At 37.8% G+C, this 14,441-nt stretch overlaps 1 protein-coding gene and 1 long non-coding RNA gene across 4 annotated transcripts; both read left to right on the top strand.

Annotated features, from left to right (window-relative positions):
• Nucleotides 1–766: 766 nt before the first annotated feature.
• Nucleotides 767–5,008, top strand: LOC148723811 (uncharacterized). Its single transcript, XM_088732071.1, has one exon. The coding sequence runs from the start codon at nt 3,152–3,154 to the stop codon at nt 3,593–3,595; it is 444 nt and encodes a 147-aa protein (XP_088588197.1). The 5' UTR covers nt 767–3,151; the 3' UTR covers nt 3,596–5,008.
• Nucleotides 5,009–9,534: 4,526 nt separating this feature from the next.
• On the top strand, nt 9,535–14,037 carry LOC148723810 (uncharacterized). Of its 3 annotated transcripts, none has more exons than XR_015991344.1 (3): nt 9,535–9,663; nt 13,249–13,359; nt 13,537–14,037. It is a non-coding gene; the product is annotated as an uncharacterized LOC148723810 (long non-coding RNA). The 3 variants fall into 3 exon arrangements; XR_015991345.1 differs by lacking the exon at nt 9,535–9,663 and adding an exon at nt 10,900–11,034; XR_015991343.1 differs by lacking the exon at nt 9,535–9,663 and having other exon boundaries at nt 13,058–13,359.
• Nucleotides 14,038–14,441: the final 404 nt, after the last annotated feature.

The following is a 14,441-nucleotide window of genomic DNA, read 5'->3' as shown; positions in this document are numbered from 1 at the left end:
AATAGCTTAGTACATTATTTTCAGAGTATACATAACAATGACATATTTGAGTTGAAAGAGGTTAAAATTAACAAGAGTTCAAAATAGTACCGTTTTTTAGAGTCATGCCTGTGAAACCAGAAAGTTCAATGTGAGTGGTGCTGTGCCTGTCTATTCACTCTGCTACTCCGTAATAAAATCATGTAGTTATTGGAATTCAAACACCTTATCTAATGTTATTCAGTATGGCAAAAGATTATATGAAAAGTCAATCCTTGAAAATCTTGTAAGAAATAATGGTGAATGCACAGGGTTTTTGATGTGGTTTTCAGTTTTTTGTATGACGTATTTTTAAACCCACAAAAAGGTCAAAATATGTGTCTTAGTATTTAATGAAGGTCAAATGCCTCTTATTGAATATACTAAAACTGTAAATAGCACTACTTCTCTTGTTGGGGCCATCAAAAATATTCAATATTCAGAGATTTTTCTGTTAAAAACAATATGAACTACTGAACATTAATATTGCTTCAATATACTGATTTCTGACAACTCCCTTTGGGTGATCATTTAATTTGGCAACAAACTATGACTCGGTACCAATAATAGATGAAAAATTCCCTTCTCCTTCCAGTTAAAGGCAAATACATAACCTACTCAAGGTTTGTAAGAGCCTTGAAAGTCCTTGAAGGTGCTTAAATTTTAAAATAAAGAATTCAATGAATTGAAAGTACTTGAATTTGAATTTAAAATTGCTTATGCAAACCTTTCCAAAAGTGATCCTTCAATTCTCTAAAACTTGGCCTTCAAAGTCGTTGAAAAGTCCTTGAATTTGAACCCTTGGTATCTGTAGTAACCTACTCCTATATAGTAATCTATTATTTTGATTGATATCTAGTACCATAACAACATTCATTACACTCCAGCAAACAAAAATAAACAGAAGTTGACTTATTCATGACCGGCAAAGACGGAATTGCGTGACGACAGTAATATGGCAGTCCCCTAAAAATAACTTCAGATGTGCGATATTGAAAGCCCGAGTTCACGCGGCTATGCGTCTAGTTAATGAAGAATAAGCATTTTTCTATGTTTCACTTTCATGTTTCATTCTATTCCTACCAACTCTTTGAGAGTCGGGCGAAGGATCTTATTTCAAGTGTTAAAGCAATTTCGTGAGGGACTCGATCACATCCAATGACCTCCGAAAATACATTTGTACGATTTCGAAGGAGTCTTTTAGGTTTGCTCGAAAGAAAGAATTATTTGCATTGGAAGTAGAATCTTGCGTGTGAAACTCTTATCACTCGTACCGCGCACTGATTTGTTTCCATTTCAGTCGGTCCATTTTGGAAACAGTGTTTGAATAGCTGCGGTAGCTCAGACTGATACCAGTTAAGCTTAAGAAATTGGTCGGAAGGGGTCAGCTGGCGTGACTCTGACGTTGCTGATCCGTAAGAGTGGGAATCTTGTAAGAGTCGCAGGTAAGTAGCTTTTTAGAGAAAAAAAAAAAAGGGATCCGTAAAGTGGCTTCATCTTCCAGCCCGTCCAATAAATTTGTGCTGCTTGCATAAGGTTCACAACGGACCATTCCGGAACCTTTCGGTTATTTCTATATACAGTAGACGAATTAGATCTTTCGCTCTCCAACTTTGAGTACTATTTCTCGAGGCAAAGCTTGTTAAAGACCAAAAAACATTGAGGAAGGCTATTTTTATGTCAATGATTCCCGACATTTCCTGCAAAATGATTGGAAGATTTAAGGGATTTAATCCGTTTATTGTTATTATGAACATTTTATTATGAACTGTAGTCAAAGATAAATGTAAATAATCTCAGTCAGCACTTGCTTAAATATTTAATACAATACATTCTAGGCGAAGCTTGAGCGTGAGCCCACATGGGGATGTATATAGGGATGCAAGGAAAGTGGAGAGAAGGGAGGAGAAGGGGGGTCCATAGGCATGCTGCCGCTAGAATATTTCGATTTTCATTAGACGAAGATGACAACATAGTAGCCTCCAAAAATTAATTTTTTTTATCAAAAACTAAAACAACTATCCCCAGTGAGTTAAATTGAAAAATTACATAAGAAGTTGATTAGCCCTTTAACTCCAATGAGTGACCAAGACAGAATTTCTCCTTACAATATCATTACAATATCAGGCAGAAAAGATATGACAACAAAGAAAAATATCACTCACGGGATTACCAGTTGATCCAATAACTAATTCTCCGAACTAATGAATTAAATTATACAATATTTCTTCATCTTTTCAACGATTTTTCCTCGGACGACTTTCATATTTCCTTCATTATTGGGTATTTTCATAACAGTTCTGGGTCCACTCCGGTACGGTCCTCTCCGCCCTGGCTCACTGCAAAGTTCTCATTCCGCCGAGCATGGGCATGAATAAGTTTTAAATGAGACAAGGAACTTGAACCATGACAGCGAAACAATGGAAAGGTCAGTAACATGCTCCCCGAACTTGCGAAAGCTAATTGTTCACTATTCGATGCAGTAGTATTGAACAGTACTGGCCGAATTCTGTACAGGCCTGAATTTTTCAGTTCTGATTTTCACTACTGCTTAAATAGTGCTCTTTATTGCGAGGATCGTGTACAAATACGTTTCTATAACCGCAGTTCAGATATATGAATTTCATATATTAGTACAGTAGATATCATGTTAGAGTAAAAAAAGTTGTAACTCTTTCTTTTCATTTTTCCTTTTTCCCTTTCCTGAGTAATCTAATTGCGATTTTGCCGTTATAGCACAGCTCCGTCGACGAAGAGAAAATCAGCGCGTGCAATCTAAGAGTTAAATTTCACTTTTTTCAATTCAATTTTTCGTTAGATCAGAAAGAAAGTGAATTATATGAGCCGCAAAGAGCAGCAGCCAGTCAGGTATAAAAGACTGTTGCAATATAAACAAACTTTTCCACGAAAACGGCCACGCATCGTTTACCTCAAGTTCTTCCTGAATTTCTAAGAGCTGGGCAAGGCTATTTACGCATGCTCCAGTTTCCGGGAAAACTGAAATGTGATGAGAACAAAAGCAAAGCGGTTCGGAAATAGCTCAGTTCGCAACATTCATTGGCTTTAAATTTAACGAGTGTTTCTCGTTGAAACTTCTACGGACAAACCGAAGTCGCCTTTTTCTTTCTTCAAAATGCCGTGGTCAGCAGCTCAGCAGAAAAGACTTGGATTTGAGAAAAATATTCTCGAGAAGTACTTCGGTAACAGAGTTTCGTGGATTAATCCAACTGGTGCTACGAAGGTCGAAGTGAGAGTGACGACCACCAGTGATAAACAGTATACACTTAGAGTGTATCTTCCCGGAGATTTCCCGAATTCAGTCCCGAACATGATCGTCAGTAACCCTTCGTCCTGTCTGAGAAAGAGAGACGGTTCTTCGATGAGCGGTGGGAGCGGAAGTGATCATACATTGAGTAGCATAGATGGTTGTACTCAGATCTGCCATTTCAAACCAGACTTATGGCGAGATAATAACACACTGTACCAAGTTGTCATGAAAGGGCTGATATGGCTGGAAGGTTACGAAGCACATCTTCGAACCGGGCAACCTCTGAGTAAATTCTTGCAAGAGATGTAAACAAATTGGCTGAGGACAGGAAAAGAATTGTAAATCTGGACCAGTGACAAAAGTTTGTAAATTTATTTTCGAGCCTCAACCTTGATCCTTAGATTTGGGTAAAATCCTATTGATTATTGCTTAGAGTTAGTACTGGTTGAATTTTACATTTTTAGTACCAGATAAGTCACTTTGCTAAACCTTCACTTACGAGCTGACACTTACGATACCTTCGGAGTAAAGATTGCTAATGTTATGAGCAGTTTATTTTACTTCAATTTCACGTTTTATTCAATTCCTGCCAACTCTTTTGGAGTCAGATAAAGGATCTTATTCTCCAAAGTGCGAACAGTTTCGTGAGAAACTTGATCACATCCAATGATCAGTCCCCGAAAATACATTCGTAAGATTCCGAAGGCGTCTTAGAGGGTGGCTTAAAAGAAACCTATTTCGAGCGCTTTCGTTTCTGCAATCGAATTATTTGCGTTAGAAATAGGATCTTACGTATAAAACTCTTATCTCTCGTGCCGCGTATTGATTCATTTTTATTTCAGTCAGTCCCGTTTTCAAAACGATACCTTAATACCTGCATGCAGCAGCTCAAGCATTTCAGTAAATCGTAAAGGGTAGGTTGGAAGGGATCAGCTGGCGTGACACCGAATGTACAACAACTGTATTTGGAATTTGTTCTCTCTCAAAGTTATGTATTTCATTATAGTTAGTAAATCCCTTACATTTTTTTAGAAGTTAAAAATTAAGAACACTTGAGAACACTTTCAGGCTGATTTCACCTAAAATACGCGATATATAAGAACGCAATCAGCCTTAACCCCGAAAATGGGTGTTCTTGTATGCGGGTTTTTACTGTAGGACCAATGTTTCCAGATACATTGTGCGCAGTTATCAGAAAATTGATTGGAATTCTGTGCTAATTGCTTTTATGGAAATTTTACTGTGAACTATAGTCAAAGGTAAATGAAAATAATCACAAACAGCACGTGTTTACTGTTTGGTACAATACTTTCCAGGCGAAGGCCTGGGCGCGAGTCCACATGGTGATGTGGGGATGCAAGGAAAGTGAAGAGAATGGAGAAGGAGAGGGGGTGGGGGGGGGGTAATCCACAGGTATGCTACTCCTTGGATATTTCGATTTTCATTACACTAAAATGATAAGATAGTGGCTTACAAAAATGAATGTTTTCATCAAACACTTGAAGAGCCATCTCCACTATGTTGAACTGACAAATTGAATTGGAAGTTGATTAACCCTTTAACTCCAGTGAGTGACCAAGACAGATTTCTCCTAATAATATCAATACAATATCTAGCAGAAAAGAAATGATAACAAAGAAAAATATCAGTTACGGGGTTATCAGTTGATCTGATACTAAATTCTCCGAACTAATTGATTAAATCCTGATAAATGTACAGTCACTGTGATAAGTATTGATTTCAAGAAGCTTAAGCATTCTTTCAGTCCCCTTTTGATTGGGGGGCAAGAGCTTGAAGTTGTATATAGCGCAACGATTCTTAGTTTAGCGCTAACAAACAACTTAGCGTGGAAAAATCACACCACTGACTCTATAAAAGAGGTCAATAGGCGTCTATACCTTTCTGTCAACCTGCATTTACGCAGGGCCGTTGTCCCGTCTGCTGTTCTCGCCAGCTTTCATAGCACTGCTATAAGACCTATCCTACAATGTTGCTATCATGTGTTCCATCACTCTATGTCAGCTTATTTTGGTGATGACATCAAGAGAGTTCAGAAGAGAACTCTTTGATAGGTTGGAAAATATAGAATGGCGAAATTTGGAACCGGAATACTTGGAATACGAGGTGAGACCACAACCATAAAGAAGTAACTGGAAAGAAACCTTACCATCTCCAGAGACAACCAAGGAGTAAGTTAATTTTTTTAATTTTTAATTTTTAATCATCAGTATTCTTATTTATTTGTTAAGTTACTTTTCTTTTTTTTTTTTTTTTTTAATTGACTATTTTTCGGTCATACAGGGAATTCCGGGTATTCCGGGTATTCCGAGTATTCTGGTTCCGAATTCCAGCATTCCATACTTTCCAACCTATACCGAGCTCTTTGCATGTCATCGCCCATAGTTATCGTACGTGAACAGTCTCACCAGGCTTGGCCTTACTACTATATATGACAGGCGTACGGATCAGTGTTACAAGCTCGTTAGAGTTCTCACCAATTCTAATTACAAACTCTCACATTTGCTACCACCCAAGCACCAACCGAAGTACTGAGTAAGGAAAGCTCGAGCCTTTTAAATACCGCTCACATGCAAGAACTGAAAGATACAGCCGTTCTTTTATACCTTCTAAATGTAGAACAACAAAATCCTTATCTTAACTTGTCATAAGCGAGATCAATGTTTTTAAATTTTCATTGAATAAATCAGTTTTAACATCAGTCATAAATAAATTTGATACTTATTAGCATATATTTTATGATGTAAATTTCATCGACTATGGTAGTTTTCAAGGACCATGCATTTTTAAAAATTTTTTCTAAAACTTGTACGCAATTCAGCTCACTAGCTGCAATGTAAGATTGTTCGCTTATAAATCTCTCCAAGTCTAATTGCCTAAAGATATAAAAACTGTGCAAGAAGCTAAGCCGGTAAAGCCTATTAAAATATGAAAGTATAGAGTAGTTTCCAAAATTCATTACAAATTATATTCCGTTTAAGGAACTTAAATTTCTATTTCTATTAACTTTACGACGGAACAACTGTTTGTAATGTCAAGATCGGAGATCAAGTTGTCCGTCATTTTTGCTGCGCTTTTGAGCTGTACCCAGTCCCTGGCAACTCCTTCTGCTTGCGACTCCTGTTGGTCGACGCGCTCGAGCTCCTCAACCTGGGATATCTAAGTTTTTGAACATGCGCAGAGGTGGCCAATACGGGCCACTGAGTTTAAGAATCTATCTCTCTCTCTTTCAATTTTTACTCTGTTTTTGTAATTTCGTTTTTGGACTGCCTGTAAAAGCTGAAACATCTGTTGCGAGTTTTTCTCGACGCCTTGAGGATTTCGATAACAGTTTTAGTTTCTATTTGGATTTTGCATATCATTACGATAATTCTAACCATTAGTATCATCATCACTGATTGTTGGTATAATTTTTACCATCACCAGAGTATCACTTGATGTTAAGGTTGTGAAGTTCATCGTCTTTCAAAGACTCTCCCGGCGGTCTGATGACTGACTCCCTTTTCTTCTTTGACTTTCTTCATTGACCCGCCGAAAGCTTACCCTTAGATGAGAAAATGGTGCAAACTCCTCAGTTTCGTTTTCTAGTCCCCATTGGCGTTTGATGAAAAGCTGATCTACTTCTTCTGGCCGAGAGGGCTGTATAAATAACCTTAATAGGGCTAAATAAGTTTTTGCATTATGTGTAAAGGGTCAATTCAATTGTTTATTTGAAGAAGACTAGGTGTTCGATGTCTTTGTGGAATGTTATACGTAGAGACGAATTAAAAGAAAGTTGTAACTTGATATGTTATTGATAACACTCACGTGTATGGCTCCTTTCCAATAAAGACAAATTTCCTTTAACATAGGCCACTTTTAACGCAGGTACGACTTTGTTCTTTCTCGACAAACGTTTCCTAATATCGTGATTAACTCACATTACCGCTTTTCTTTCTAAATGGAAGGTCTTCGCATTGTCCCTTTCCAGATCATCAGACGTAGAAATGAGCCATATGTCTATATGTCGTGTGCATGTACGTTGTCAAAAGAAAAAAAAAATGCATTGAACCCAGAGGTGACAAGTATCCATACCAGAAACACTATGAAGATACAAACGATAATTTTTAACCAATCCATTCAGCCACATCATCTATTTTTACCATTATTGATATTATAATTCAATTTGTTCTACAATCATTATTTTGATTACCTTCATTTGATATCGGCTTCGGGATGTACACCATTTACGATACGCGCGAATTGGCTTGTCGCGGATAAAAGGGAAGTTTATCCGATATAACAACACGATCAGACTTCCAAAACTGAATTTTGGCATAGTAACCGACATTATACCAGCTTAAGTCAAAGGATTTTTATTTTTAGCAGTTTTTTTCGTCACTCGAAGACGCTGGGGTACCTATTGTAAGTGATAATCGTTTTGGCAGACACGATAATCCGATCAAGCCTAGCAGTGTTGAAGTGTTAATGGTTTCATTACACCCTTTTTGGTCCTGACGGGTAATTTGTCGTTCGTTTGACTCCCTGCAATCCATATTTTTGTTTTGTATTTAATTTACGTTGACACACCAAATTCATTTCTATGGGGCTGATTCTTAACTCTCAGGCAACATCCGGCAAACAAACAAACAAACGAGCAAACAAAAACTTCAAATTCATTTTACCAAACGTATTTATATTTTCAGTTTTCAATTTTTAACGATTTTGTACCAAGTAATTTGTCGAAAATTTACGGTTTGGATGCTACTGATGCTACAAGGCAAAAGGCGGGAACGTGGTAGAATAATAAATCGTAAACAGCTGCTTCTATGACGTATTTCACACATACATTGCAGGCTACCCATATGTTGTCTGCATTACTTCCAATCATCTTAACCACATAAAAGTATGTGTTAAGTTTGAGCATGAGCCCATTTGGGCATCCTAGTTTGCGTTATCGGTGAAAGAACAAAGTTCTGCATACCTCAAAATGTTTTGAACTTTCACAAGCGTCTTATCTCAGAGATGAGAACACTTCAACTCTTCTTACTCGTCTTACTCCTTATCCAATTTCTTGCAAAGGAACCAGTCGAAACCAATTAGTTCGATGGATATCAAACAGAAGGACACACCTCGTTATGTAACTGTCATTCTTTTTTTTGACAAATTAACTGTAAGTTCGGAAGTTGTAGAAATATCGACACTCAAGAGCATTGCATTTAAGATCAACTTCCAAATATAATTCAATTTCCTTTTTTCTTTTTCCATGTCTCATTCCTACTGGATTAAAATGGTTTAAATAGCGAGGAAAAGTTGTTTTAAGTCAATTGACGATGGAAATCGCATGTCTGCCAGCTTGTGGTTCAGTGATTCTTAATCCATTAAGAAAAGGCTACTCTGCCCAAGATGTAAAGACCTTGTGACAGTTATAATCTTTAGCTGTTTCCTGCAGAGCTCAGTGTTTGCCAATCTCTTCTTGGCGGACTAAAAGGATCGAAGGATTGTCAGTGTGAGTGGCGCGCTCGGTGTGAGCGTGCCCTATTGAACGTCAAAGTTTCGACAATATTAATGAAAATCCTCTGAATTCACGGAGTTATTAAGCTCTCGGCACCGCATTCTGGCTTAACACCCTCGGTAAGCTTAACCAAACTGGGAGTCACCAATAAAATCTTCTACCTAGGTAGTCATTATCGCTTTTGTATTTAGAGTTAAAACGAAAATAAAGAAGATCTACTATGCGCAGCGCCTTAAAGTGTAGAAGAGCCGAATCCAAAGCAAAGCAGTTGTACTTGATTTGTTTTGCAAATTAATGCTCACTATCCTAACTTGGTTCCTACAATTATATTTTCCTTAAGCTCCATTCATCAATGGTAATTGATGAATGGAGCTTAAGCTCCAAATTCAAACCACCAAAAGTATCAAGTCAAGCTTTTCTATGTCAAAGAAAACGTTCAACCGTGATAACGAAGGGATATTAAGACAAAGTAATTTCTTTGAACTTGAAAATTGTGAGAGAAAATCATGCATTAAAGTTTTCCATTTTCTCATCTCTGTTATCCACCTTTGCCGCTCAACTAACCTCTTTTGACAACAGCAGATGGTTTCTTAAGTATCAAAGGTATTCCCGCCTCCTATTCCAAGGTCTTTTCTATTAATTATCATGACATCTGTCTAACTAAAGTGACTTCCTTTAATTATGCTCAGAGCAATTTTAAGAGGAAAATGTAAAATGAGATGTACACTCAGACAAACTCTTCAAAAAAAGGCCAGACCACCAAGATCTCGTGTTGATAATCGAAGAGTGTGGGCTTACGATAGCAGTGAAGATACATGGGCTCGGGGCTTGTATTTGTGTCGACACAAAGAGCAAACTGAAAGAGGTTTGTTGCGATGGGAGATTGCTCTAGTTATGATGAACCTTGAAACAGATTGATAACTAGCTAACCAATTGAGCGAACCGCCTCCCGAGTAGCTCAATTGGTTAGAACGCTGGACTGTTGTGCGGGAGGTCGAGGTCGATGGTTCGAGTCCCGGCCGGACCAGCACTCAAGGTCTTAAAATAACTGAGGAGAATGCGCTACCTTTCTTTAATAAGAAATGGATAGACATTCTAGTATTCTCGGATAAGGACGAATAAACCGTAGGTCCCGTCTCCTGCATCTATTAATTAATTAATTTGGTTAGGCAGGGGGGACGTTAAAGAACCCACTCACGAGATTACTGTGAGGTGGTCTAGCCTGTTTACTGGGAATTGGGGGGAGGGGGCATCTTCAAATAAGTTTCCTTCGATTGTTTGTAAACTGCTGATGCAGTCTGGCCAAAGTCCCCCGAAAAGTGTTGTGATACGCATTTGATCATATCCACATGTTAATTTGCGCAATATAAATATTAAGTTATTATTAATTATTATTATTAGTAGTAAGGACTGAAGGCCTTCAATTAATAATGTTTTTAAGTGAACCTATCATGATGTTGCAGGCGTCCAAAGCAACAATTTTGAATTTTTAAAAGAAAGCGTATACGATACACCTGAATTTGATATCGCTGCAGTGTGGATTAGACTCTTCTGTCGCTTGCGTTAACTAGCTTGTCGCGGCTAAAGTGGCGCATATCCGATAAAATAATTACGGTCAGACTTTTAAGCCTGAAGTTTTATATTATCATAACATTATCTGTGGCGACAAATCTTAAACATATTGAAGATTTGCCTCTTCTGGAGTAAGAGCATGTTCGTAAGCCACTCTAAACATTAATTCTTATATGTTTATGCAGGACCGCAACAAAAGACGCCATCTTTGATGAGGTATTAAGTCAGAGAATTTCAACCGATATGCACTCATAGGCCTAGAGTTGGTCTAAAAAATTGTTCTTACGACAAGGCAAAGTTTCCTTAAAACGGTGCGTTGGCCATATCATTACAATCTTCGTTTGATACTCCAACCCTTGTCTATGATTGCTGAAAAATAAAAATCGGAATAAAATGAAAAGAACGTATTGCACTAAAATGAAAGTATAAGTTAGTGCATTCGACCTCAAACGTGGGCCATAACTATAATCCTTATGTGAAACAAGAGGACGGCAAAGCTGGCTTCAGCAAACGCTTGTTCGTGCCATCGCCGGGATGGGAGTTCAGTACGAGGGTCAAAAGGATTGATAGGAAAAGAAATTAATGAGACCTCATTTTCTTTTGGTAGGAAGGCAGAGTTACCTCTTTAATCAAACATCTCTTCCTTTTTTCTTCCAGAAAAAGGGTAAGTGTAGCCCTATTTGGACTCCTCCACTCACCAGCCTATTCAGAATTTATTCATATGAATCATCTGAAGGGTTTCATTGAAAAGCCTACATGGTGGTAGACTATTTTACATATCTGAATACGATAGTTTAAAGTAAAAGAATTGTGTCGCAGAATATTTATGGACTCCGCACTCATCGGTTAACTGATTTAACTCAGGGCTGTATGCTGTCTTCGTTTCCGAGAGTTTTCTTTTTAAACTACGATCACCACGATTTCCACATATTAACTCCTGGTACAGTACGAATAACATATAGCATCCAGATTTCTTAAAAATTTGGCACCCTCCTACTTTCTAACGACTTTCCCACTCTTACAGGTCTAAACAGTTCTATATTCTGTAACAGTTTTTTCCTCGCTAGCCTTGTGTAACAAGCGCGGCTTTCCCCACAATTATGAGTACCGCTAAATATCAGCCCCGTTCCATTGTTATAAACCTGTTTCACGATATCACGCTTTCTTCCTTAATTTACAAAACTGCGCAGCTCGACTGGTGACTAGAGCTCGAAGCATATAACATATACTGAAACTCTTTATTCGCACTATTTCAAGAGGTTACTACAGATTATAAAAGTCAGAAACAGTAAATTACATCAATAATCAAAAGTAAAATGTGCACAGTGACCAAAGTAGCATAGCTTTCGAGTTGGCCACTGTAACACAAGTTCTTCGTAGACTACCACTAGCTACCAGTCAGACAACGAATTACGTTCAAAATACTATTTCTTAGGTACAAAGCACTAAATGGCATGGCGCCAAAATATATAGCAGATCTCCTTCAGCCCCATACTCCGACGGGGCAATTACGATCTTCTTCAAAAAATCTCCTTGAAACACCAAAGTCTAATCTCAAGTTTTACGGTGACAGATCTTTTCTCTGGAACTCCCTAATCGATGACATAAGATCAATCCTGAACCTTGATGTTTTTAAAATAAGATTAAAACACTACGTTTCAGAGAGACTTTTATTAGTTCGTTGACTACCCTTCCTTTCTTTTTATTGTGTATATTTTCCTTAGTTAATCTTAGCAAGTCAATCCGGTGTCCTATTTTAGAAAGTAACTTCTACGACTGTTATATACTTTCTTTAATAACTTGAATGTTTTTATTTTTAGAATTACGATTATTGTAAAGCGCCATATTGTTCTCACGGAAATGGCGCTATATATATTCTTGCATTGTTATTCTTGTATTATCATTATTAATTTAGCGAGTTGTATATGTGAAGATAAATCATGATCAGTTGAAACAGAAACTCGACGTACCTGGTCAAATACGCCTGAGAGAGACTCACGATGTCTTATCATCATGAAGAGCGTTAATGGCGGCAACGCGGAGTCTCGATTCCTTGTTTTTAGGAACTTTTCATGCTCTTTCATTTGTAATTCTCACACGAGACCTACTCAAAATAAACCTCATTCTCTGCCGTAGACGAAGATATCACCCAAATCCTTGTATTTCTTAAGTTGCTCTTGGCCTATTATATCTGTAACTGTTAAACCAGGAATCTTTCCATCCGTTCAAAGACCAAAGAAGCATCGATGTTTGGTCATATAATCCTGTTTCGACTATTAGTCAGGTTCTGTTTGATTCACAGATCCAAGAGCTACTTGTTCTCCGAAAATATTGTTTACCAGACCCACAAACACTGTTTAGGTGCCCAGATATACAAATCTTACATTTATTTAAATCTATGCAAGTTTATTCGTGAAAGTTAACACTATTAGTATGTAACAAGGACTCTCAAGTAATCTAGCAATGATATGTCTTACGAAAAAATGTAACAATATGAACACTCTCAATACTGTGGTAGTAATGGTACCAAAGTCAATCTCTTTCGTGGCGTCAATGGTGTTGGTTAAAACTTCATCAATAGAGGCCGGAGTAAGAATGAAGCTTACATAGTTCACCCATCGTCTCCTCTGACCCAGAACACCCCCCCCCCCCCGACTGAACTGCTAAAATTGGGTCAAGATCCGAAAGCATAGTGTGAAGCCTAAATGGAGTGCTATGATCGACAAAAAGTTAGCTACAGCTAGCATGGGAATGGCAAGACAAGGCACACAGCTCGTTTACCTGACCTCGACGTCTAATAATTCAATTTTTCGGGAACAGTTCCCCTAAAACTTTATAGGACTGGATATTTTACTAACTCACTTTGTTCTCCCTATAGATGCGGTAAAGTTCACCCTATTTAAGTTGGAAATGTTGCGACGTCTAGAGGTTCAACAGCAAGGAATCTTAGCCTGCAAGCCGACACAATCCCGCTTGTGAAAGTTTGGGCGTAAGTACCTCATGAAGATGAAATTGTTTCTGGGAATTCGTTATACAGCCAGAACTCGCTATGACACAATCGCCTGCAGCTGATTAGAATTAGCAACATCTTGAACCTCTACCTCAAGTTGCATAATAAAGATTTCACAAAGCCTGAAATAAATATATTTTTTCATGTTTTCGTAAGTTTCAGACAAAACTCAGCTTCAATCCTTGTCCTCCCGCAAACACGTACCATAACAAATCTACCGCGGTGGACTAAAAAGATAACACAGAACAAGCCTGCTCGTCTGGAAGAAGCTGATTTTCGAATTCCGTGTCTTCTTTCTAAAACCTAGTGCACTAGGTGAACCAATTCAAACTTCCCCTCTGCATAGAAGAAGCGGGCAACCTTCAATTTTTACAACGTATTTTGATGAAGTTTTACAAGTCATGTATTTTAAAGAATTTCATGCAATGTGTATTGGTGGTTGTGTCATTTATTCTGACAGTCTTGCAAGGCTATCGTAAGTAATTGTAAGAAATCGCACCATTGACGCATTGAAAGTAAACTATCGAAACGTGAGAAATGATAGACTTTATTAGCAGTTAACCTTGCCTTCTTCCAGATGGTCGTAAGCAATCGTCAGCTGTCGATGAGTTAAATGTGTATAGTCTGTATAATAAAGAAAATAATAATTATAAATAACACCATTTGAAGATTTACTGTATTAGTAGAGTTATGGGGAATTTGAAGAGAAGAAAATTCTTCCTTTTAGGGTTACCGATTGCAGCCAAGTTATCAAATCGCGAAATCAGCAGGTGCAGGAGATATGGCCTCAAGTCCATTTAGACAGCTAGGGTTACGTTTCTTCCAGAAATCTGCTTTCTCTCGATGGAAGTTGAATTACTAGGAGGCACCCCAGAAACAGATAGGCCATCTGGGGTGTGACGCATTAGTCCTCTTTATGAGTGATGATTGATTGTTAAGACTTAATTCTTTGGTGGCCGGAAATTTTTACATAAATAAATCGACTGCAATCATAAAAACCTTTGAATCACTGGTTTTAATTTTCTTTTTTCTATTCAATGCTGGTTAATGTTCCTTTCTTG

The sequence above is a fragment of the Stylophora pistillata genome, chromosome 9, assembly GCF_964205215.1.
Source record: "Stylophora pistillata chromosome 9, jaStyPist1.2, whole genome shotgun sequence".
Taxonomy (NCBI): Eukaryota; Metazoa; Cnidaria; class Anthozoa; order Scleractinia; family Pocilloporidae; genus Stylophora; species Stylophora pistillata.
The sequence above is the reverse complement of the archived record's forward strand: the minus strand, read 5'-3'. Positions and strand labels throughout refer to the sequence as shown.